Source organism: Eublepharis macularius, chromosome 2, assembly GCF_028583425.1.
Source record: "Eublepharis macularius isolate TG4126 chromosome 2, MPM_Emac_v1.0, whole genome shotgun sequence".
NCBI classification, from domain to species: domain Eukaryota; kingdom Metazoa; phylum Chordata; class Lepidosauria; order Squamata; family Eublepharidae; genus Eublepharis; species Eublepharis macularius.
Window position 1 is genome coordinate 183,998,700 of NC_072791.1, and position 26,083 is coordinate 184,024,782.

The 26,083-nt window shown below is 38.1% G+C and overlaps 1 protein-coding gene across 1 annotated transcript in view; it reads left to right on the forward strand.

Moving 5' to 3' along the window:
• The window catches only part of ACVR2A (activin A receptor type 2A), a 79,089-nt gene extending 54,545 nt beyond the window's left edge, over positions 1–24,544 (forward strand). The window contains exons 5-11 of the mRNA XM_054971029.1: positions 14,967–15,110; positions 15,807–15,950; positions 17,152–17,297; positions 17,909–18,023; positions 18,847–18,985; positions 19,639–19,769; positions 20,710–24,544. Of these exons, the coding sequence (XP_054827004.1) occupies positions 14,967–15,110; positions 15,807–15,950; positions 17,152–17,297; positions 17,909–18,023; positions 18,847–18,985; positions 19,639–19,769; positions 20,710–20,904 (1,014 nt within the window). The 3' untranslated portion in view covers positions 20,905–24,544. The remainder of the gene's footprint in view (positions 1–14,966; positions 15,111–15,806; positions 15,951–17,151; positions 17,298–17,908; positions 18,024–18,846; positions 18,986–19,638; positions 19,770–20,709) is intronic.
• The last annotated feature ends 1,539 nt before the right edge of the window (positions 24,545–26,083 follow it).

The following is a 26,083-nucleotide window of genomic DNA, read 5'->3' on the forward strand; positions in this document are numbered from 1 at the left end:
GGAAGACTTGTGAGGACTTACATGGAGGAGAATGATCTCATTTCCCCGCTACCTCTCTCCCTCTTATTTTTTCTCTTTTCCTCCTTTGGTAGTGTCTGGAAACTCCTCCCCCCTTCTGCTTTTTTTCCTGACAGCACCCACTTTCGTTTTCTCTCACTTGCCTACCTATCTTGTTCTGTGTTTTTCCCCTGGCCCAGTCCCTTTCACATCTCCCTTTATTTTCTGTTCCCTTCCTTCATCTTTTAGCTTTTCTTGTTTTGCACCTCCCTCCTTCAGCTTTACCTTCCTCTTATCTTTTATCTCTTAATCTCTCTCTCTCTCTCTCTCCCACCGTCCGCTGTGCGGACTCAGAAACCTTGGCATTATTGGTGATGTTGCCTAGCAACTGCCAGATTGACTGCTGAGATCTCACAACATAGTCTTATGATATTGTTATCCAAATCAGTTTCTGTGCCAGGCTTGTCACATAAAAAGCATCCCCTACATGTGAAAACCCTATAGACACAATCCCAAGGGTGGGAAAGGATCGTTTTGAGTCTATTGTACGCAGGGATCCAAGTCCAGCATATATTTCTTAAAAGAATCAGATATGACTTCTAAGGTTTGGGGGTTTTTAAAAAACCACAAATGTATTTTTTACGTGTTTCATATTTTTCTGCTTGTAGAAAAATTTCCTCTGTATACGCATAACTCCATTTTGTTTATTTTTTTTTTACCCATTCTATGCTCCAGAATAGAATTGGATAGGATGATAATTCCTGAGAGTACTGTAGAACTGTACAACATATTTTCAAGAATATGTTGTGGTTGTTTCAGTGAGAATTGACAGACCTCCCTCTAGCTGAACCTTCTCATCTATTCTTGGGATCTTTCTCTGTTCACAAATATTGTTCTGGAGGTCCAGTGACCCTCAACAGCTCTTTGTGAGGCATAGGCTGGGAGAAGAAAAAGATGTCCAATAACACTTCTTTGAACTCAGTATGCTTATAATAAGCTAGGATCCCATCTAATATTATTAGCCTAATATTTGATAGGAACAGCAGCAAAGATAGGACAGAAAATCATGAAGCATCAGTTTAAAAGACGAGCAGAAAGAAGAGGCATTTCACACACTTCTGGAATGCCTGTGGAGATGGATCAAAAGGATAGGGCATTCCAGAACTCAAGGGCAGCAAGTGAGAAGACCTTGCTATGCTAACCTGGCATCTCTGCAATATGTAACTTGAGGCAAGGCCTCTCCAACTGATCTTAAATTCTGGAAAAGTTTGTATGAGAATAGATTTTTTTTTTAAAAAAAAAGATAATTTGTGACTCCTGATTGATAGGGTGCAAGCAGTGAGTGGGGAGGAACTTTGATACAAAGCTTTTAGCTAGTGTAATTCTATATTGTTTCTATAATCTCAGGTATGTTTTATGTAGGGCATATATTGCCCTGGAATGAAACTAAGATAGCAATATTGTATATTTTAAGCACTAATTAAAGGAGGGCAAGATGAATCTGTTTGAAAAAGGATCAAAAAATCAACTTCATCCAACAGTGCTTGAAGCTAGCTTGCAACAATCCTGTCAGCCACTTTGCCAGAAGTTGGAAAACTGGCTCTTGATCGTTTAGGTTGGCCAGATATAGAGATATTATTTTAGAGAGAGAGATCTGATAACTGTCTCCTTATAGCTAGTAATAGGCTTAGGGATGTCCGCTACAGAGCTGATAATATATATAGCATGTAATTTGGAATAGATACAGGCATTGTGCCTTGTAAAAGAGTCACAGCGGGGTGCTAGTGGCTCAGTGGGCTCTTATAATGAAGATTGTATACAATTCTTAATTACCTGGAGGAGTACTATTGAACAGCTTCACTGCCAACTTTGTTTCTGCAAGTAGTGGATTTTTGTCTCCATCAGTACTACCATCATAAGCTCTGTCATCTTCAGTCAGACTGGGCTGATTCTTCTACACTTTTGTGAACAGAAAAAGATTATAGTACTGTTTAGAAGGTGCATGGGTCCTTTTTTCATAATCTCATTCAGACATCCTTGCCATGCACGGCTCCTTTACCATGTTAATGTTTCTTACCTAGTAGTAGTTATAATACATGCATTTCATAGTAGTATGCACATTTGAGAGAGAGTATTTGATTATTATGTATTTGTATTGGTGTGTTGCATATTGCATTTAAAGTACAATATGCTGGTTTCTCTAAATTAAAACTAGAGGAAGAAAATTCAAGGATGTTTCTTCCATCCTTGAAAACAATAAAGGATTGCAAATAGTGCTGCAGCAAGAAAACAATTATATTTAAGTTGTTGCAATGAAATGTTCTACTCATAAGGATGTTCCTGTCCCATTATCTTTTATTAAAACTGACTTGGGTCTACTTTAGCAGATGCCATGACTGGCATTGAACTTGCACAAGAGAGTGATTTGTGTAATTGTTTTCTAAAAATTGATTAAAGTTAGAACAGTACAGCATTGCAGTTATTTGTACTTTTAAGCTGCTATATAAAATCTTATTGATCCTTAATTGACACGTTACAAAAACATAAAACGGTTTCTTTAAACCTATGAATATCATTTCCTTGTATATGATGTTAGAAATGATCAAAGAAATATTGTTTTGATCTATTCAGCTACTGTGACTTTTAAAAAAGACCTATCCTATTAGGATACTCCTCTAATGATCAAAATAAGTGCATTAATGCACTAATACTAGAATTCTTCATTAATCCCAGTGCAAAGAGTTACCATGTGCACATATTGATGTATTGTTATGCTCACAATAATAGAATTCTGTACATATGATTATTTTGAAAACGTGCATGCATGCCATTAAGTTGCAACTGACTTTCGGCAACCCCAGCAAGGAGCTTTCAAGGCAAATGAGAAGCAGAGGTGGTTTGCCAGTGCCTTCCTCTGCAAAGTTGTCTTTGGTAGTTAGCCATCCCAAATACCAAGCCCACTTAATTTCTGAGATCTGACAAGATAAACGCTATACCATGCTGCATTCCCACTTTGAAAATAATTGCTTGAATTTTAAACAAAAAAAAACCCCTTAAAAGTTTTTCAGTCAAGGACATTCCTTTGCACATTATAGAAGTGTGTGTTTTTCCGTGGAACTAGAGGACATGATTTTTAAGAATGGGTACTTCTTGTAATCTTAGAAAGGCAGGAACCTGATTGTGTAGTTTCTGTCTCCACCTTACAGGAAATGCCCACCAAGCCTTTCCAGCTTTGCTTCCTACCTTACTAGTGAGCACTTGGACAGGGATAGCTCTGGCTAAAATATTAATCTTTGTCATCAGAGTTCCAGAGACTGCAGATTTCTTTGATTTTCTTCTCCAGGCATACATGTCTACCCCACCTTTATCTTCATTTCAAAGAAAAAAAGGGAGGGGCTCCCTTCTACCACTGGTTATAGTTTGCCAGACAAGCGACTTCTGCTGCAGTCTCCACTGCCGGGACCTAGGAGGCTGCCGCTTTGTCAGATGGGAACATAGAAAGTCTTATCCCCATGTGGCATTGTATTCCACAGCCAGGCAGATCGATCCTCTGAAGACCGCAGCTGCTCCTAGAAGTTGCAGTGCATCTTTCAGTGGCTTAAAAAATGGCACCAGAGCAGAAATTGGTGCCAAATCAACAGTGGCCTCTGAATGGCCACTTAATAAAGTATGCAAATGAGGAGGACATCATGTAAAGGTATAGGGATGAGACAGAAAGAGATTTCTAACCATTATATCTCCAGGGCTTCCCAGGACTCTGAGGATGAGGAGGTTATTACCTCAGATATCAGTCACCAGCTCCAAAAATAAGTGGATAAATCTATGGCCAAAAAAACCCAGGAGCCTAAGGCAAGGAAACATCCAAGACATTCATTCCTCTTTACCATGTCTTTCAAAGGAGGGTCCTGGTCTATTTAAGGCAGCTTGTATCAAATTTCAGGACTCCCAAGTCTCCTTCCTTCTCAAGGTTCCTTTAGAGATCAGACTGTAATCCTACGGAGGAGGACTCTGGGCATCAAGACTCTGAAAGGGAATGAATTATCTGAAGAAGAGGCCACCAACCAGGACAAATAAAGGACATGCCTTTCCAGTCAGGAAGACCTTTATCCCACTTCTAATCAAAGCCATGAGTTCCCTGAAAGTGCACGTTCTATAGGTTTCATGATTTGATATTACCTTCCTTTTGTCATAAACCATTACACACAAGAGAGAGAGAATGGGACACTTTAGAGCTCTGATATTTGGAGGACAGCACCTATCTGCAGACTCCATTGTTATCCTTTCTTCGCTTAGCTAGAGGAAGGAAGGCTTCTAGAGCACCAGTAAGCAAGTGGCTGAGAGACTGTTCACATAATTTATGAGTCTATGGGTCTCATACCTCCAGAAGGCATGAGTGCTTGCTCCATTAGATGTTCTGCTACCAATCCTGCTTTTGATTAGAGTGCTTCAGTGGCATAAATTTGCAAAGTAGCAACTTGGGCTTCAGTATTTACATTTGTCCACCACTACTATTTGAATACCATTATCTTGTCTGATGTAGGGCTGTGCGCTTTGGTATTCGCTTTGGGTAAAAATACCCGAAGCGGAGCCGATCGGGAAAGATTCTGGATATCTGAATCGGTGCTAGCATGCTGGCCCTGATTTGGAAATCCCAAATCAAAGCTTTCCAAAGCTTTCAGAAAGCTTCGGGGCTGAGTTTAAAGGGCCCCGCCACTGCTTGCAAGCAACGGTGCGGCCCTTTAAACATCATCCCACTCCCACCCACCCCTACCTACTTTGTTGGCGGCAGCCACTGCTGCCTGAGCCTGCGGGGCGTTGGGGAAGGCTGGAGCTGCCTCCTCTGGCTCTTCCTGCCCCTCAAATGACCGCAGCGCACTGGCGCCACAGCAACCATTTGAGGGGCAGGAAGGGCCGGAGGAGGCAGCTCCAGTCTTACCCAAAGCCTCACAGGCTAAGGCGGTGGCAGCATGAGGCTGCGACGGTCTGGAGCCTCCAGGCCATCGCAGCCTCGTGCTGCTGCGGCCTGCAGCACAGCTGACTCTCCCGCCAGGTAAGGTAAGTGGATGGGGGGGGTGGGGTTCCCCAGGGGGGTGGGGGGTGGAAGGGTTGCCCCAAGGGGGTAGGGGTGGGGGAGTTGCCCCCCTCGCTTCAGTATGCTCCGAATATTTACAGAGCATATCAAAGCAAGTAAAGTAAAGTAAAGCCACTTCGGAATTAAGGTATTTCCGAATTTTTTTCCCGTTTTGGGAAAACCCGAAGCGGGAAACCCGAATCAGTCCCCTCCTGCACACCCCTAGTCTGACGCAGTGTTTGGGTGAGGGGTGCTCCAGCAAATCTATAAATAATTAGCTTTTTACATTTATCCTTCCCTCATTCTGTAATGTCCCATTCATCAAAAGCATATTCTCCATTATCCCCAGAACCAGGAGACTGGAATTTACCATGAACGTTCCTTCTACCTGGAACTTGCCTTGCCATGTATTTTTCCTGCTTACTATTGAAGCCTGTTGCCTCTTACTTATTTTATTTGTTTACATTTGTATTCTGCCCTCCCCGCACCAGCAGGCTCAGGGCGGATCACATTTATAGACATGAAAAATTACAAGCACTATTTAAAACATAATAAATTCAATATAAATATTTAAATACAAACACAAGCAGCACAAACATTAGAATGTTCTTTTTCTATAAGCACAGTTTGTCTGTATTTAGATTGTTTGTCTTCTACAGCATCAGACACTGCAGTGCTGCTATATTAAACAATTTCTATAAAGTCCATTGAGTATTATCTCAGTTTTTAAAAGTTCTTTCCATGATAAAGATTGTATATGGATGTGTGTGTCTTTATAATGTGGTTTTTGCACTAAAACCAGCAACCACATTGATAACAGTCTAACTGGATCACAAGTTTGAATGTAAACCTAATATGAAATACAGGCCCAATTACTGTCACATTTGCACCGGATGTATGGAGGGTGCATGCGTATGAGAGAAAGATTGCTAGACTGTTCTACATATTACAGTGATCTTTTTCTACATTAGTGGTCTGAACTTTAAATGTTGCTTCTTAGAAAGAAACACTGCCATTATTAATATCAGAAGCTTAATAAGTTTTAAGTTGTATTTATTTCAAGTGACCAATTCAGAATACTTTTGGAGTATTCTAGTGAGGCCTATCTTGATCTCAGTACTAGGGGTATGCAGGAGTGGGTTGATTTGGGTTTCCCGCTTTGGGTTTATCCGAAATGGGGGGGAAATTTCGGAAATACCTTAATTCCGAAACGGCAAGCTGCTTCGGAATTAAGGTACTTTACTTGCTTTGGTATGCTCCATAAATATTCGGAGCATACTGAAGCAACTCCCCCCCTACTCCCCCACCCCCCTGGGGCAACCCTTCCACCCCCCATCCGCTTACCTTAACTGGCGGGAGGGTCAGCTGTGCTGCGGGCTGCTGCGGCGGCGGCAGCACAAGGCTGCGATGGCCTGGAGCCTCCAGGCTGTCGCAGCAGCCTTGTGCTGCCACCTGAGCCTGCGGGGCGTTGGGGAAGGCCAGAGCTGCCTCCTCTGGCCCTTCCTGCCCCTCAAATGGCCGCTGTGGCAACATACCACTCTGTCAAAACTGCAGGGTTTTTTAAAGGTAACAACACTGTTGTCATTGTCACTGTTGTCACTGATGTAGATGTTAAGAGTGGTGGGGCTCTAATCTGGAGAGCCGAGTGTGATTCCCTACTTCTCCGCTTGTAGCCAGCTGGGTGACCTTGGGTCAGTCACAGCTCTTCCAGAGCTCTCTCAGCCCCACCTGCCTCACAGGATGATTGTTGTGGGAATAATGACATACTTTGTAAACCGCTCTGAGTGGGTGTGAAGTTGTCCTGAAGGGTGGTACATGAATCAAATATTATTTTTGTTGTTGTTGTTATTGGTTGGGGGTATCCCCCAATTAATTTAACATCCCTGATTTTTTCCTGCAGACTTGTATCCTAGCCCTATTTGACCTGTTGTATAGATTGTGTGACCTGCATGTGGGCAGGAGGCTCACCCATGGCTCTTAGATATAAGGATTATGTAACACAAAAGTAGATGATGATTGTATGACTGTAAGTTATATCTTACGTGTTTGAGTTTATAAATTGATTTTTAAAAAATAAAATAAAATAACCAACCTAGCCACGTGCAATTATTTTGCATGTGTTAGCTTAGAATTTAAGCACCTCTTGAGAATTAAGAAAAATCGAAAAGAGTCCAGTAGCACCTTTAAGACTAACCAACTTTACTGTAGCATAAGCTTTTGAGAATCACAGTTTTCTTTGTCAGATGCAGGATCTGAGAATTAAGGAAACCCTCTTTGGCTACTGAATGATGATTATCACTTAACTTGAATAAGGAAACTCGTCTTCAGTAGCTGAGCTTTGAGACTACTATTGTAAAGTTCTTGTTTATTTAAACATAACCTGTTTGCTAGTCTTACAAACCAAGCTTAGCATGACTGTAATTTTTTTTTAAAATAGTGATTTTAGCAGGCACTTCTCAGTGTTGGACAATGCAAAGTAGTTGAAGTTCATGTTGAGTAACAACAATTCTTATATGTAAGAGTTGTCTAACCTTTTACATTTGAGACCCTCCTTCTAAACTTACTCTTTCAACCCCTCCCCCCACATGATGAGGATTAAACAATTTTTCATTTATTTATTGTTTGCTTCATTTGTACCTTGCTTTTCTCTCCAGTGGGAGAACAGAAGGCACTTTCATCACCCAACAGTTTTCTAGCTTACCTCTTCTTCTACCAAACAATGAGCTTCCCCATATGGTCCTATGTCCCTCAGCAGCAGCATTTTGGGAAGATCAGTGGAAGAAGGATAGCAAGGAAAAATTAGGATTTTTTGATGGAGGTGTGGCTTCTATTAATGGAAAATTTAGTCTGGACGTAATCTACAATAATTAATTTCAAAGCAATATGGTGTGGTTAACAATAAAAATATGAATAAAATTTGGTATTTTTCTGAAATCAGTTACTCTAGATTTCCTCCCCTTCCTTCTCCAAAGTTGCTACCAGATGTTTTTCTGTCTCTTGTCATAAGTCTCTCCCCAAACTTTTTAATACATTACCTTCACAGCTTCTTACAGATATGACATACTTTGTATGATGAATGGTCTTCACCATCTTTCAACCCCATACTAGTGGACCGTTTTCTTGATAAATTGCTTTTTCCATCCCTATGAAGTCAGCTTCCAGAGATCATTCCTTCCCAACTTTTCCATCAACTATTCATGTGCATAAACCTTTCCACATGTTCTCTACCTTTCTTGTGCATATTTTGTTATCAGCTTTCAACACACATATCTTATAAATTTATTTTTCCATTCTACATAAGGTTCTAGATCAGTCTAGATTATTCTTCTGTCCCCCCAGACTTTCCCCCCATAGTACTGCTCAACTTACACAATCCAAGTCTTTTGTCACCAGAAATGTGGTTTGGATCCACTGAAGCTTTTTTGCGAGTCTGAGAGAACCATCCATAAAGGCTTCCCTTGTATAAAATATAATTGTACAATTATTAAAAACATATTACTGTCTCCAAGCTGAAAGACCACTGTATTGGGTCCAACCAGCATTCCTGCTAGGGAAAAAGGAAGGAAGAGGGTCCTTTGGACCACCAAAAAAGCTCTCTGGGTTCCATGGAATCATCATATACAAAATATGTGTGGTGGGAGTTGTAGTAAAGACAGGAGTGTAGTGAGATTCAGTGGAAAAGCTCCTTGGATCCACTTCATCATGTGGAAAGGTTTGCAGTAAGATGTGTGCGAATAGCTGCTGCAGTAAGATACATGGTGCCTTGTATGGGACTGGGACATAGGTTTGTCAGAGCAAGATCCTCCGGGTGTGGGATAGCTATTCCAGAGGGCTGGAGAGGGTGTTATCAGATTTCTTCATGGTCCTCTCCACTTTGAGTTTCTAGGTAAGGAAGTGCAGCCCCATACAGTCAGTGCTCGTTCTCCTTTTTGCACAACAGAAGGGACAGTAAACATTACTTACATAAACAGGTACACTAAGGGTTAAAAAAAAGTGGAACACACTGAGATAACATTAGCACAGAGCTTAAAAAATGGAAAGGATAGGGGTGCAAAGGTACCAGCCGTGTATATCATGGCTCTGCAAGCAGCTGAATCATGGTCTCTCAAGTCCATAGATTTAAAAGCAGTGGTATAAAGAATGGAAACTTGGTATCTGAAGCGCTCAAAACTACACATCTGGAGTGCTGAGTGACTCTTTTATGACAGGACATATTGTATATACATCTGTTTTACTACAGATATTCTCTGAAATGGTCTCTGAAATTGTTGGAAATGTTTACTTTCTTGTAGAGCATTATTTTACAAACTGTATAGGAATATGTTGCCCAGGTATGAACCATCAATCTAGCTATTTTTTTGTTTTATTTTAACCACCATGCAAACATTTATGGAAGCACAGAGTTAAAATTGGTTTTCTCATTTCTTGAATGCAAGACCGAGTGTCTGGAATGTAATGAGAAATAAGAACTCTGTCCCACAACACTATGATCCCTACCCCCCCTTTTTTTAGTTTGTGATACAAAAAGCACTTGTGTAAATATATATCATGATAGTGTAATACTTTGAAGTGATTGAGATATGTAGCTGAAATGATGGTCCAGCTATGATTGTTGTCTCAGCTTAAACAAGCAAGTCAATATTTTATGCTCAGCAGAAACTCAATATATTATCCGTATTAAAGGGATACTAAATGTCACCATCCATAGAGCCCACAGCAGCTCTTCAGCTTGCTGACTGGTCATATCACTTGGCCAACGTCCCTTCTTAGAGAGCTGCTACGTTTGTGTCCCTTTGGATCCTCTGAATTCTTTCCATTAGTGGCATGTCTTTTTTTGAGTGCAAGAGACATGTTTTGCTAGAGAGAGACTCTGCTGCTGCAGTTGCTCTTGCTTTTTTTAAAAAAAAATCACAGGTATTTAAAATGTTTGTAGTTTTATTTTATTTTTAACTTTTTATTTTCATTTTCTTAAACAACATTTAAAAACAATAAATACAGCAAGTGTAAGGGATTACTATTCTTTTGGTAGTACATTGTTGGTGATCAATTCCTTTTATAGAAGCTTAACTGGTTTTGTTGGCGTTCCAAGGATTGATTGACATTGCAGTCTGATACTTAGCAATTGCACATTTAGTTTTTGGTAGGTTATAAAGAGTCAAATTAATCTATAGGTCTTTATTCTGGAGTTGAAGAATACAAAAAGCTGTAATGTATAGATTAGTTTATACATTTTAAGATTTTACAACATTTTGAAAGGCTTATAAGCAATATGACTACTACTTATAAATTGGAACACCAGCAATAAGTTTGTCAATACAGTATAGAATGAATTCTATGCTTGTATATAAACCTAAGAAAAAGAGGGGGGGGGGAGAAAAAAAATATTTCCCCCTACCCCTTTCCCACATAAACTATTTAGCATTATTGTTATTGTATTTGTTTCCCCCTCCCCTCTTTCCCCTCATACACAAACTATTAAACTCAAATTAAAAATTAGCTATAAGTGATTTACAAACAAAATGTTAAGTATGCTAGTATGTTTGTAGTTTTAGATGATGCAGTACTGCCCTCTAGTGTTATGTAGAGATCTGTAAAAATGTTAAATGCTTTGTTATGTGTTAACATGTCTACATATTTGTTAACTTCTCTATTCTTGCCAGATGGTTATGTATTGTAAAAAAAGGACATCTATCCTGAGTCCTGTCTCTGGTTTTGGTGCTTTCTAAAAATAAATTTCCTATGCTTTTACCTAATATGTACTATATAAAATAACTCCCTCTGCCTGTGTGTTTCTTTACAAGCATGCCTTTCATATAATGATAGAGGTAAGATGCATTGTTTATTCATAGTTATGGATTTGTGGTTTATACATGCTGAGTGACATTTTGGGCATAATTTTGTACAAGTTTATTAATAAGCATATATGGATCAAAATGCCAAATAACTTGTGTTCAGAATTGTTGATAAATTTCCTTTCTAAACTGCTCTTCAGTTCTGTGTCAGTGATTTGTGTGGCAACAGTTGTAACTTTAGTAGAAGAAACTAATTTCATGCCCAGTACAGTCCACTTAGTACTGATATTTTTTCCCTTTTTAGATTTTCTCCTCTAGTAAATTTCCAGTTGTCTTCAATTTGAGAAAAGCACTAATTTATTCCTGTATTTAATAAATAATCCACCTCAAGCAGATTTCCTGGGAAGGTGGCAGAAGTGTTCTAGAATAAATTAATTAAGGATGAAAATTGTCACTGTTTAAACGTTGTCACTAATTAAACTCCCCCCCCCCCGGCAGACCATCTGAAGCATGGAAGGGGCCCTTTAAACTTCAGCTGGTCTACGGGGGGGGGGGATCCCCCTGTGGGCCAGCTGAAATACAGAAAGGACCCTCGGGAAAGAACCCTTTAAACTTCAACTGACCCACAGGGGGATTCTCCTCCGAGGGCCAGCTGAAGCATGGATAGGGCCCTTGCAAGCGGCAAGGAAAGGACCCTTTAAACTTCAGCTAGCTGGCAGGGGGATCCTCCCCGTCAGCCAGCTGAAACACGGAAAGGGCCCTTTAAACTTCAGCTGGCTGGCAGGAAGGATCCTCCTCCACTGGTCAGCTGGAGCCAGCTGCAGTGTTTGAAAGGGGCCCAAAGCAGTCCAAATCGCTTCGGGATGCTTTGATTTGGCATTTCCAAATCGGGGCCAGCATGCTGGCCCCAATTCAGAGATCCCAAATCTTTACAAATCAGGTCCAATTCAGGTATTTATCCCGAATCGGAAACCCGAATTGCACACCCCTAATAGTAACTCATATGTTTATACCTATGTAGCTGCGAATGGAGAAACTAAAAAAAAAATCATTTAATGGAAAATACATACATTTATTTTTCATTTTGGATATTTATATGCTATCTTCCCCCCCACCCCCAACAGTGTGGTACTGAATTCTAATTTAAAATGTATAATAATCAGAAATTAAAATTATACCAAAACAAAACAAATACCACAAAAGTATCAAATCCATAACCTCCAGAACTATGTAATACCCAATTTGCTGTATCTATTTACAAGTGAATGTAAGTAGTATTTTAAAATGTGACTATAGCTTTCCTACGTGACACTGCTGAAAGACAGATCTTTAAAAACAGAGTTCAGAAACAGAATCCTGTGATTAGTTTTTACACACTGAACTTCTGTAATCTTTGACACTGATGGCTAGTCCTACATAGCTGCAGAAATAGTACTTTAATTTCTTTGTATCAGACTTTAAACATCTGGTGTTCTTTCTTGTTGGAAATTAAATTGAAGACCCACCTAATGTGTGTTCAGTGTACTGGCAAATTTTCAATTAAAATAATTGTTTATATAACATAATTAGATTATTAGGCATTTAATGGAGTAATGTGAGAAAAATGTATTAACCCTATTGATAAAACTTAAAATTCCAGAAGATGCTGTTTGTTACCACATTTATCACCCAAAAATATGCCCCCTAAGTATAAAGCAATGATTTCAGATTTTCTTACAATTACCAAAATGAACTCTGCCAGAAGTTGAAGGAGCATAAAATATTTAAATGTTAAAATGTGGCGGAACAAATGTATGGCAGGTGGCCAGATTATCTAAACCACTTGAATTAGGTAAACTAGAGATTGTCTAAGCCCGGTTTTGCTTGTGGGTAAAAAGTTTTTAGGATTATTGGAATCAGGGGGTATAGTTAAACTTCAGTTAGTCTTTTAACTGGGTAGTTAGAATTAGAAGGTGAATTTTTTTTGTTTGAAACTTTGCAGACTTCTAGTACAATAATGATATTATATTAATCTTAAGAAAGACTTGTTGAATTTGAGTATTATGCTTTTCTTTTTTCTCATTGTTTTCTTAGAAAACACATTGAGATTCTTGATTGCTTAATATTCCAAGTTATTTTATTTGTATGAGATAAATAAAATGTTCAAAAGATTAGCTGTTTTATGTCATGTAAACAGAAGACCCCAGGTTTCTGCTGCAAGCTTATAGTCTAAACTTTTGGCAGTGTGGGAGATGAAAAAAGAAACAGGATAAATATGAAAAGTCTTTTTATGTACCTTGACTTCTTCATCTTAGGCTTCATTTCAGTTGTTCGTGAAGGCAACATGCCTATATTGAAAGGCCATGCCTGTATTCATGTCAAAAGGGCAGTGTTCTCAATGGTCTGTCAGCTATTTCTTTAGTATGTTCTTGGGTGGTTTAAAAATTTATTTTCAGTGTTTGTATTTATTACATTGGCTTTGGTAGTACTGTTTCTTTAGATAATTGAATTTGTGTTTCCCAAGAAGGACATGTTAACACTTCTAAATTGAAGCTGCAAATTAAATTTTAAAGAAAATGGAGTTCAAAAAGGAAGTTTTATGTTTTCTAAGCACAAGTTTTTCAGTAGATGATTATCCCTAACCTAAAGTTGAGTACCAGAATACCAGAGTAGAGTACCAGAATAAATGGGTGATGGAAAAAGAATTTTGTAAACTCCAACCCCCCACCCCACCACAATGCACACATTTTGCCTTGCAGTGCTCAGTTCTGTTCCAGCGTTTTTCTTCTGGTCCAGCTGTCTAGTCAGTATTGGAGCTGGGACAAAGAAAAATTCTTCAAGCATCAGACTAAAGTATGGGAGGGAATGACAGTATCTTCACTCACACACGTCTGCTGCTTTCTTTACACAGGCGTAAGAATCCTCTCTGCTTTTTTTAACCTGCTAGGGCTTGAAAGAGATGGGGGGGGGAATATGAGTGAATGCTTTGTGTTAGGAAACAGCTTGGCTGCTTTTTGATTCTACTACAGTTATTGAGAGAACTTAAAAATGTAATGCTTACTATTCTCTCATCACAGGTTTCTTGTATTTTGTCTGCTTTGGCACTGCCCTTTCTAGAGGAGAACATTTGCCTTTGGCCTTTATCACCTCCAGTCTACTTTGCAGGAGCCTGGCTGTCTGCTCACCTTTCACAGTAGAATGAAAATGCTTTCTTCTCATATATTAGGCAGTGCATCCACAGAGGGATGTGTACAGAAACAGCCCAAGCCTGTCTGTTTCTATCTCCAGTGCCCTCTCTCTAGAGGATACAAGCAAAACATTTACCTGTCTCCACCTGCATGTATGCTGCATATCAGTGATGTGTATGTGGCCTCTGTTTCTATCTTTTCCCAATAAGCAAATTGTTTGACCCCGACATGCAAGCAGGCTCAGAACAGAACAGAATTGGTAATGGATCCAGAACTTGGTTAGCTTCAGGAAAGACTTCCCAAAGCTGCTGAGGTAGCACATTGGCTGACAGAAAGTGCTGCTCATAGAAGAGCCTGTGGAGATTATCCTCTTAGGTGCGAACATCTGCTCACTCTTCTAGATGGAAGCACCTTTGCCATTGATTTCCTAAGTCATTTTCCCTTTCTGTTGGAACTTTGTGAAATTGTGGAAAACAAAGTGCCAGAAAACAACTTATTTGTAGTGATCAGATCACTTACACGAGAGACTTGTTTAGTTTGGTTAGTTGATTTTTGAGCGCAAGTTGCTAGAAATTTGTATGGAGGTTGGAGGACATTTAAAGACATACAAGTTAGGTGGTGCTAAGTATCTTGATTTGTATGGAAGCTTGTGTAATTTTCTATGTTTTGCATCTGTAGGCTGTAATGGTTGGTTTGTTGTGCTTGTGCTAAATATGGATATATCTAACACAGACAAGTGTTAAACTTTGTGAGACATTCCTGATCTATCCAATGTACTGAAATACTAATTCTGATTTTTTTTTAAGTACTAAAATCCTGTTTTGTCATGTTAATGCTGTAATGTTAGAAAGTGACCTTTCATTTTATTTTTCCATCTCAAGTAGTCATTTTAATATGTGGAAAATAGAGAGCTGAATTAGTTTGTCTGTTTGCTTTTAGGACCCTGGTCCACCACCACCATCGCCATTGATTGGCCTGAAGCCACTACAGTTATTAGAGATCAAAGCTAGGGGAAGATTTGGCTGTGTTTGGAAAGCTCAGTTGCTAAACGAACATGTAGCTGTGAAAATATTCCCAATCCAGGTATATAAACAGTATTATAGCACAACGGGATTGCAAAGTTGCTCTGAGTTGCTCAGACTTACTCTGGGTAGGATTGTAATTTTTATGCCCTGCATCACTGTGAAATGCAACTTTACTGAGACATGTTGCTCATGCAGCTGAAAAACATAGGATTTCATATTTTTTCAAACTGCTGTGTGTATAATATTACAACCTAAAATAATTAAAGACAGCAAAAAATACTGGACAGGATTGAATCGTAACTGTTCAGAGAGAAGGAAGGTAATTTTGAGTATTATTTTACTGGATTTTATCTTAAAAGAATGTCTGTAGAAATAGCTGATTGTGTGGCATGTTTACAAGTGCAATACAAAGTTACTAAAAAGTTTAAATGTTTAAGATTTGCGGCAGAAATAAAATATAACTTTGAATAATTGGAGATTAATGAAATATCTGTTCAAATCTGATAGCCAATTCATATAAACTCTTGTGGTATATATAAGTGGTACTTCAGTGTGTTTTGGCTCCATAAAATGCCTGTGGTATCCATTTTATTGATATAGAAGCTCAGATGGCTTTTGAGAATGTGAATAGAGAATTTTTCTTTATTTAAACTATAAACAACATTCCAGCAAAAAAAAAAATGTGAATAAAGAGAAGGGTTTTTTTAAATCATGAGTTATATTTGTATATTGACATACTGATTTTGTTTTTAAGGACAAACAGTCATGGCAAAATGAATATGAAATCTACAGCTTGCCTGGAATGAAGCATGAAAACATACTGCAATTTATCGGTGCTGAGAAGCGAGGCACCAACATTGATGTAGATTTGTGGCTGATTACAGCATTTCATGAAAAGGTATTTGGACTCTTTTGTATGTGTGTATTAAGCAGTGTGATTTCCATAACTGTAATAGTCTCATTCTGAGATCCCAAACAGAATATTTGCTGAAAGGAAACTGGCCTTCTATATAATCTTATGGCACATATGCTACATCAGGTTTCTAAAAGTGTTGACACCTGCATTGAGTATCCATGTAGTTTTTTCTTGCCTCTGCTGGACAATAATGTAGAGTGGGGACAGAGAAGTACATACCGTTAGAATTTAAGAGCACTGGTCGAACAATCTATTGGCTTTAAGACCTAGATGGGAGAAGGAATTTGAGAGCAACATGCTACAAATTTTGGAAGTGAAAGGGAATAGCTTTACATGAGGCTGCCGTTTTCAACAATAGCTACTATTGTTAGTAGCTTCCTCAATTTCAATTTTAAAAATGCAGCACAGCATGAGTTCATGACTTCAATTCTCCTTTCATTTCTGCTTTGCGAACAATATACAAGTAGTTAGAGTGTAAGATTCAGGCTCTGGGAGATCCTCGTTCTGCCCTGGAAGCTGGTTGTATAACCATGGGCCAGTCGCACACTATCAGGCTAACCTACCTCACAGGAAGAAAAGAGCAAGAGTCCAGTAGCACCTATAAGACTTAACAAAATTTGTGGTAGGGTATGAGCTTTTGTGAGCCACAGCTCTCTTCTTCAGATACCTCACAGGATTATTGTGAAGATGAAAGGGAAGCAAGGAGAACACTGTTACTCTACTTAGGGTGTCCATGGGGAGAAAGGCAAAACCAATCCTTTTATTTCCTCAGACTTTTGTGTCCCATGGTCTTGAATGTTCACAGAAATTGGGGAGTGTCTTGTTTGACCTCACTTTTAGGAGCAACTGGTATAAAATTGTTGCATATTCCTATTCTTAAGTCTTTGGACAGCTTGCTCTAAGAGTTTGAGCACTGAGCCACTGAGTTTAATTTTCAGAATGGAAAATAAACATTATATATAAAATTGGATATAAGGTGGGTTCAAGATAAATATCTATGCTGGTCTTTACAAAGCCTATGATAGCTGAAAGCTGTGTGTGTACATTGGAGCAATAATGGCTATTTAAATGTGAGATGCCATTGCCTAGTATTTATAACTATAATACCTGTTTGTAGACTGACAGGGGAAGTGTGTTGAATAACGTTATAGGAAATGTAATTTTTATCATCTCCTTTGTTCAGGGTTCGCTTACGGACTTCCTCAAGGCTAATGTAGTCTCATGGAATGAACTATGTCACATTGCAGAAACTATGGCTAGAGGCTTGGCATACCTTCATGAAGACATCCCTGGTCTAAAAGATGGACATAAACCAGCAATATCACACAGGTATGATATTTAATAAAGCACTTTCTAAATTTTAAAATTACAATAGCCAATTAACATTGTGTAAGAGGAATCTTGGGGATGGTGTGGAAGGCTGCAGCAAGGAGAAATCCACAAATTTCCTTGTCCTCCTTTCATGGGCGTTTCCATCAAATGGAGCATTGGAAGGCAAAAGCCAACTTCCAGTAACTCATTGGATTGAGGAGGACCTTACAGTTTATCACCATTTGAATGTATCCCATTTAGACAGCAATTGCATATAAACTTATTTTTAGATATTTGGGAACCTTTTATAAAAGCTTATGTATAGATTTACCAGTGTTGGATTTTTCGTTTCTTTTTTTGTTTGTTTTGCACAAATAAATAACAAATTTTAAAATATTTTTAAAAAAACAAAATAAAATTGTGCAAGAGGACTCTTGGTGGAGGTGTGGAAGACTGCAGCAAGGAGAAATCCACAAATCTCTCTATCCTCCCCTCTTTTCATGAGATTTTCCACTGACTGGAGCCAGAAGTTGAAGTTTATTAAACATGTCCATGCTGTACTTTATTCGGTAAAGTCTTTTAACATTTCTATTAGTATGAATAATTATTTTTCTTTTTAATTTTTCAAGGGATATCAAAAGCAAGAATGTATTGTTGAAAAATAATCTCACAGCTTGCATTGCTGACTTTGGCCTTGCTTTAAAATTTGAAGCTGGGAAGTCAGCAGGTGACACACATGGTCAGGTACGTAAAAAGATAGGATGGAAGGAATGTGATTCACTTTCTTGACTTTTATACAGTATTTGCTGCCTTACATTGTGGAGCAAGGTTACTTTTTTTCTGGAGATTTTTTCATAAGAAAGCTTTTTTGTCGGACATGGTTATTGGATTTTATATGCAGGACAGGTCTTGTCTACAAGTTATAAACTTTTTATTTTACCATAAGTTATCCTTGGAATTATGAACACTAAAAACTGCAAAGCGCCAGGAAGAGGAGAGAGAAACTGTTCTCAGTTACAGATGTGTAAATTTTTAGTGCTTCCTTCTAAGTTTGCATTCTAACTCTATCGTTTTCCCTTTCCCCCCTGGGTTACATGGACATTTCCAACAGATTACGACTAATCTAAACCAGAGTTCCTTATATAACTTTTATGAGGGCCTTGGCATTGAAGAATGGTTCTAAGTGAGGCCTGTAGCACGTCTCCCTGTCTGGGCTAGTCTGTCTTTGCCAACAGCTCTGTGTCCTCAGCTGCTCCCTTATGTTATTCTTGTCTTGGCCATTTCACAGAAAAATGCAGAGACTTACTGAAATTGTTGGTTTCTAAAGATTGTACGTGCTTTATTAATAACAATATTAATATGTGCTAACCTGAAGATAATTTTTGATTTTTAAAGCAACAGGATCAGTTGCTGTTTGGGTAAGAACAGCATACAACCCCAAAGTATTTGCAGACATTTAGTAGAGACATTGCAGAGACCTTTCTGTAGAAAGCATCACTCACACATGCTCTGTGTGTTGTTTCAGTGTAAATTAATAGTAACAGTATTTTGGTTAAAAAATTTAAAGGTTGGCACCCGAAGATATATGGCTCCAGAAGTGTTAGAAGGTGCTATCAACTTCCAACGGGATGCATTTTTGAGAATAGACATGTATGCCATGGGACTAGTACTGTGGGAACTAGCTTCACGGTGTACTGCTTCAGATGGTAAGTAATGTACAATTCTTTCATATTTGGGGGAAATCCACAAAACCTGTTATAAAGGAGATTCTGGTTTTTAAATGCTGTGATTTTAGAGGATTGAATATGCTTCCATAAATGTTGTCATTAACCATTACTGCAAGTATTTTAAGATTGTAATGCTGATATGCATCTGGATGCAGAAATCAAATCTATTCAGAAGCTATAGCTTATAAACAAACTATTTTAACTGAACCCTTTATACCTCTCCTAACCATATACTCCAGTTTTCCAAGATAATTTACAATTCAGAATTCAAAAGTGCAGAACTTGAGTTTACAGATACTTCACAATGTGTAGAAGATGCTTTGGATGATATTTATTCCTTTTCTATGTCACATTTCCACCTGGAAGCACTTGGAGGAGGAGGTGCTTTTTTGGTGAATGTTGATTAACAGAAGCTTGAGTGAAGCAGGTAGATAATGAAGTGAGGAAGACATGGGCTTGGCCATTATACCTAATGTCATTGGGCAAGCATTGAGAAGTTGCTAATTTTTAGCCTACTCAGCCTCACTGGGATAATAGGCTGAGATGAGAATCTCTTATATGCTGCCTGAGATGCATAACTGAAGAACTGGTTATAAATATATTTATCTAACACTTTATTATTTAAAATACAGGACCTGTGGATGAGTATATGCTGCCTTTTGAAGAAGAGGTGGGCCAGCATCCCTCCCTTGAAGATATGCAGGAAGTTGTAGTACATAAAAAGAAGAGGCCTGTTTTGAGAGAGTGTTGGCAGAAACATGCTGTAAGTAATATGATTGAGCTTGCAAAATAACACTGAAGCTTCTGTTTGAAACCTAAAACAAAACAAAACCTTCAGTACACAATAAGTTCCAGAATTTGCATTTCATTTAAATTGTCTTCAGACATTCAGCTGTATAACTCATTGCAGTTACTATCAGTTAATGTGTCTGTCCTCTTGTTTGCAAGATATTTGGAAAGTATCCTGGCAATATTAAAGTAATGAATGGGATTTACTCATAACTGACTAAATTGATTTCATCAGAAATAAATTGTGACTACATTTTGTTATATTGCGCACTGTGACTTGAGAGAGCTGGTGTTGCAGGAGAGAGTAGCTTGGATTTCAGTCTTTATTATGCTCTCCAGTATTAGAATATGGTTATAAGAATGAAATAGAATTGCCCAAAGAATTATGTGGTATTTAATTGGGACTTTCCTTCGGGGGGAGGTCACCTTTTTACATATAAAGCCTATGCAAACTTCTCATACACTTTACTTTGTAAATGGGGGAACCCAGAGCAGGGTCTCTTCAGTTGTTGACCTTGGAGGACAAGGAGGATTGCACAATATGAGACACTTTTTAAATATGTAGGAATTTATAAGTTGTAGCTATGGCTTTGAAATTAATTCATAATAAATACTGTTTAGCAAAAATATACATATGCTGTTTGCTGGCTGCTGTAACTAAAAATAGGCTGAAAAATTCTGCACCCATTTCATTTTTCAGTTTCCTTACATAGAGTTTTACAATAACCCAAGTGGGAAGATAGTATGTGTTGCTTTCAGATGTATTTTAAAATAGAATTTTAGTAGTTTTCTAAGAGTTGGAACCAGAGATTCACTTCTGCTAAATCATTCTTTTGCTGGACAGCTTTTTAGATCTCATCTGTTGTATTCAAATTAAATGCAGCGGCCTGATACATCAGTATTCTTTTTCTTAGGGAATGGCAATGCTTTGTGAAACTATAGAAGAGTGTTGGGATCATGATGCAGAAGCCCGATTATCAGCTGGTTGTGTAGAGGAACGGATTATTCAGATGCAAAGACTAACAAACATTATAACAACAGAGGACATTGTGACTGTGGTCACTATGGTGACAAATGTGGACTTTCCTCCCAAAGAATCCAGTCTATGATAGTTACAGCGGTCACACATCATGACCAACGAGACACTCTGAACTGCTTATGGAGCTGCTAAGCTAACGGGCCTGTTTCTGGTCAGCATAATTTTCTGCGTGAAATTTGGAATGGTAAGTCTGCCTTCGAAGTGTTGGTAGGAAGACACTTCCTTGCCCTACTCCAGACATGGATCCAGGAGGCTTACTGCATTCCCTACATATGAAGGACACAAGACTGAGAAGTGGCAGAATGATGTCAATGAACATTCGAAGAACGTGGACCTATCCTGGCAAGTCAGGCATTTTAAAAGCTGACATTGTATTTCTTTATATGTCAGAAAAGACTAATTCCTTAAAATGAACTACTGCTATTTTTTTTTAAATCAAACATTTCATTTCAGATTTAAGAAAAAGGGTAACTTGTTTTTATTGCATTTGCTGTTGTGTTTATATAATGACTATTGTAATGCCAATATGACACAGCTTGTGAATGTTTAGTGTGCTGCTGTTCTATGTAATCAAAGTGGGATCTAGTAAAAAGGCTTCCAAGCATTACTTTAACCTCCCTCAACAAGGTATACCTCAGTTCCACCTCTGCTAAATTGTGAAATTGACAACACTAACAACACTGAAATAATAAATTGATCCTCATTTTGTAAATGATGTATTACAGATTCATGGTGTTTTAAAAAATTGGTAAGCTGTGCTTCATGCCAACAGTCAGTGGCCATTCCTAAAACAGTGTGTTAGCCTTCCTTGATCTAGCTTGCGTATACAAAAGTATTGTGTTTGAAATGGCAAACTCCCCATTTTTAGTTTAAAGCATTATTTTACCTCCAGTTTCCAAAATATTGTATATGTTTATTTTACTAAATATTATTTAGGTTTGCTGTGTCAAGACGGTTATTTGAAATTTTAAGCATGACTTTTTTTTAATTTCATGTGAGCTATGGCACTGGAAAGCTCTTCTAATTCTTTTTAAATAAGCTTTTTCCAATTTATGTATGTAAATATTCTGCCTATTTTCTGTCTCACTAAACAGAATACAGTAACTACTGTGTCACTGTTTCAGGATCACCTCAGGAATCTTCATTACCCAGAACTCCTCACTCTTTACGTTGCCTTCGCAGCTTCACAACACTTGATTTTGGTGCCGACTTGTCAGAGTAATATTTGATGTTTGTGATGCATAGGTTCATCCTGTGGTCACAGAGAACATACCCCACCTTTCTTTTTTAAAAAAAATGCTTACCATCAAATATGCAATGACTTCTGTAGAAATGTTGATGTAGCACAGTCTAGCAAAAAAGCCCTACAACGTTAATTCCTAATTCCTGTGTTTAAGACTTACAGGCATTTAAGATGTTGAACCTTACCATACCAACTGAAGCAAAATGGGCAGTAAGTGGACAGGTGCCAAAGTACTTTTCAAAGTAATAATACACTACAGTTATTTGATCAGTTATGTTTATACAGGCCAAAGTTAGTTAACTTTCTAAAATTATAAAACTTACCAACTGAACGGTAGCCAGTATTCTGAGATTCTGGTCAGGTCATTTTTTAAAAAAACCACGCATTAGATTTATAAGGAATTTTTTAAAAGTCACAATCAGGAGCTCACTGTGAATGTTCTCTTCTAATCAGTTATTTATTAAACCAGTGTTTTTAAAAAATGTACTGGATCTCTGGGATCAAAGAGGAATTATTTATAAACAAGAGTTTGGTCGTTGGTTCTCTACAGCAAGGAGGAGAAGGGGTTAACAGCAGAGTTGTTTATAGGCAACTGGCACACCATCCAGAGTTTACTGTTTTTGTCTCATGGTTTTATGGTAGTCATAAGAAACCCGTGCCGTAACTGGGAAACATACTATTGAGCAAAACTTGCTCACTTTGTTGACAATGTGTGCAGGGGACTATTTCTTATATTGTGTTTGAATTGCATATTTACTTGTTTTAATTTTTGGATTCAGTATGTCAACCCCAACTAAAGATGTCATGACTGAAAAGAGCTGAACTTTTTAATGGTTGATTGTTGATTTAATATATTTCTCCTTAGATGGGAGGATCTGTACTAGGAAAATACAGGAACAACATAATTGGTTAGCCAAAAACATGTAAATACAAAAACAGTGTTTTATTTGAAAATATAAATGCAGTTTTGTGTCTGTTGGAAATCCATTCCAAATTTTCATAAAGCAACTTTACAGCAAATATGAACCCCTGAGCCAAGTGGAAACTGTTACATATTTTTGTGAACATAATTGTTTGCAGGTGATATGGGGGAAATCAAAACTGACAATCAAACTGGGTAATGCATCTTTTCATACTTATCAGATGCTTCTGAAAGTTCCCAGATTGGTATGTTGAACTACCGAGTTCAAATTTTTAAAGAGAATACCACCACGTTACTCAGAAATGGAACATGGAAAACTTTTTTATACAGATTTGGTGAAACTGCTAAAATTCACTAAACTGTGTTAATCCATATTTAAAACACTGTCTTGCAGGGAATCCCAACACCTTTTTGATTCCAACTTTACAGTGCAGTAAATGTAGAGGTGGCAAATTTTATATGCTTGAGCCAAGACCCATAAATAAAAGCCAACATTTAATGTCTGAGCTAGGAAAGATGCTCTGCTTTTTGGCAGATGTTGTGACCATTGTTGCTTTTACGTGTTTGAATCATACAGCTTGTGTGGATATGGCCAGCTCTGGTGGTTTACCTTGTATTTTTGACTTGTGATGAAAAGCTAGGCCCCTGGCTCAAGCTTTCAGTTGTCTTTGGCTTGCCTGTGTCTACTTAGTTGGCTGCCATATAATTGCCACAGGATTTAACAGATTAGCCAATTTTTGTGGTCAATTCAAAGTTTAAACCCTGCAATACCTTTTCAGTTTGTGTTACATGCTAAGAATTTTATATCACATGATGCATGACGACTCTTTGTACAGTTGCTACTAAATATTAACTTAGCATTTTGGAACAGATCGTGCCTCGTAATTGTTGGCGTTCTTGAGCTAGCGCTCTCATTCATGGTGGTATTCTGAAAATGAGTCTGGATTGAAATACACAACTTTGTACCTTCTTTGATAGCAAAATCCATGTGGAGTATCTCTTGCATTACTAAAGTGTAATCAGATGTAGTAGTAATAAATATTTGTTCATACTACAGTTCTACACAGAATAAATTGCTGATTGTAGTTTAACGAAGTGAGGTGACTGGTTGGTTGACCTTTTTTCCAGTTTTCTCTTTTTAACCTTTTTAATGCATTTTTATTAGGAATATTTGGTATACGGTGCAGAAAGCTATGTATAGGCTTATGGGCAAAATGATAAAAACAGTATCCTTGTTGGAACACCATTTACCTCAAGATACTCAACCAGCAGTACTACTTTTTTTTTTTAATGCACACTCAGTCCATACAAGATCTGTTACCTCTCAAGATATCGGTAAGCAATTGTTTTAGCTTTACTCTGTACTTGTCAGTGTTCTGGGCACAGGTTGTTGTACTACTGTCAACTTGCACTTGCTGTTTTAGCAAGTATATAAAAACAAACACACCCCATCCTGGATAAAAGTGATTGTTAAATATTGTATAAAATGTATGCTCTCTCCCTATTCCCACAGAAAGATGAATAAAAAAAATTAAGTGACTACTATGACTTGCATTTTCTTTTCTAAGTTTTATTATGCCTAAGTTACTTATTTTACTCATGTACTCCATTTATACCCCACTGTTACAACCCCTTCTTTCTCTTGGGTAGATTGCTGCCACCAGGAATATTATATTCCAAAGCATTTTATTTAAATTTTATTTTTTAAGAAGTGTATCAGTTTCGTAAGAGTAGTTCTCAGTTCTTACAGTTACTTCACTTAAACTCATTCACACGGATCTCTTCTAAGGCTTCACACACAGTTTGCCTGCTTTTCCCTGACTGAATGTTCTTTCACAAACATACTCAGATCAGGTTTCCACGTAGGTTATATTTCTCTCAGTAATACTTATATGGCAGCACACAGCTAGCCTCTCTTTCCCTGACTGAATGTTCTTTCCACTCTAGGTCATCAACCAATGATATCACTCACTCTTCACCTATATCACACCAAGCATTTAAAGACACATGCACCCATTTACTTAAAATCATTACACCCACCTTTCTCTCAAACAGGGACACAAACCGGCTTACCTAGTCCTCTCCTCCATTTTATCCTCAGCCAACCCTGTGAGGTAGAATGTTAGATAGTGGGTGTGTGACTGGTCCAAGATCGTTCAGCAACTTTCCATGGCAGTGTGGGCGTTCAAACCCTGCTGTCCCAGATCCTAGTCCACTACTCTTAAGCCTGCTGCCTCTCTATGTTATGCATATCATGTTCATAAAACATTGATTTTGATGAGATTTTGCTTTTAAAAAGTTATAAAAATGAGTGACTCCAGTTCCATCTGAGCAGTTTCCACATACCCAAACAGGTTCTCAATCATACTGCACACAATCAGTTTGTCTTTCGGGGGTGGGGGGCACTATTTTAAAATCAAAATAAATTTACATTTCAAGAAAGTAGTTGAATGAATATATAGTATTAAGAGTTTTAGATATTTCCATGAGCACAGGTGATAGTCAATTCCAGCTCCTTGTGTAAACCAGTAGTCATGTAGTGTAGCTGTTACTAGAGTCTAAGCTCATTAATTTCAGAGGGCTTTGACTAAAGTAACTCTACACAGAATTGTTGTTAGGTTTAAAGCTTGAACCTTTAGCAAATAGTTTCAGATGCCCCAACACCTCATATTGTGTCTTTTCCTGTTCAGCCAATTCCAGTGTAGCACTTAGACCAACACTATCTGTCAAATCAAGAAATCCTGTCTCTAAATAAAGAAAACAGGAAAGGGCTTACTTGTTCTTGAAGCCTACTGGAAGGTGGGTCGTCACGTGAGATGTTTCAGCAATAACTGAAGGAACTTTTCTGGTGGCTAGTGCTTCATACTCTAGGGCAGCTAATAATAAATAATGAAACTCTCTCCGTAGGTGTGGGGATGCAAATTAAAATCAAAGCAGTGGTATACCTCCCCTTAACCTCACCATCTAGTTTAATTTCTAATATCAGAATCCAGCTCTGGCTGTGGACACTTTAAGGTTTAGCTCTAACAGTGCTGTACTCTTAGATGCATGACAGGCAATTAGGGAAAGACCTGAAGAAAGTAT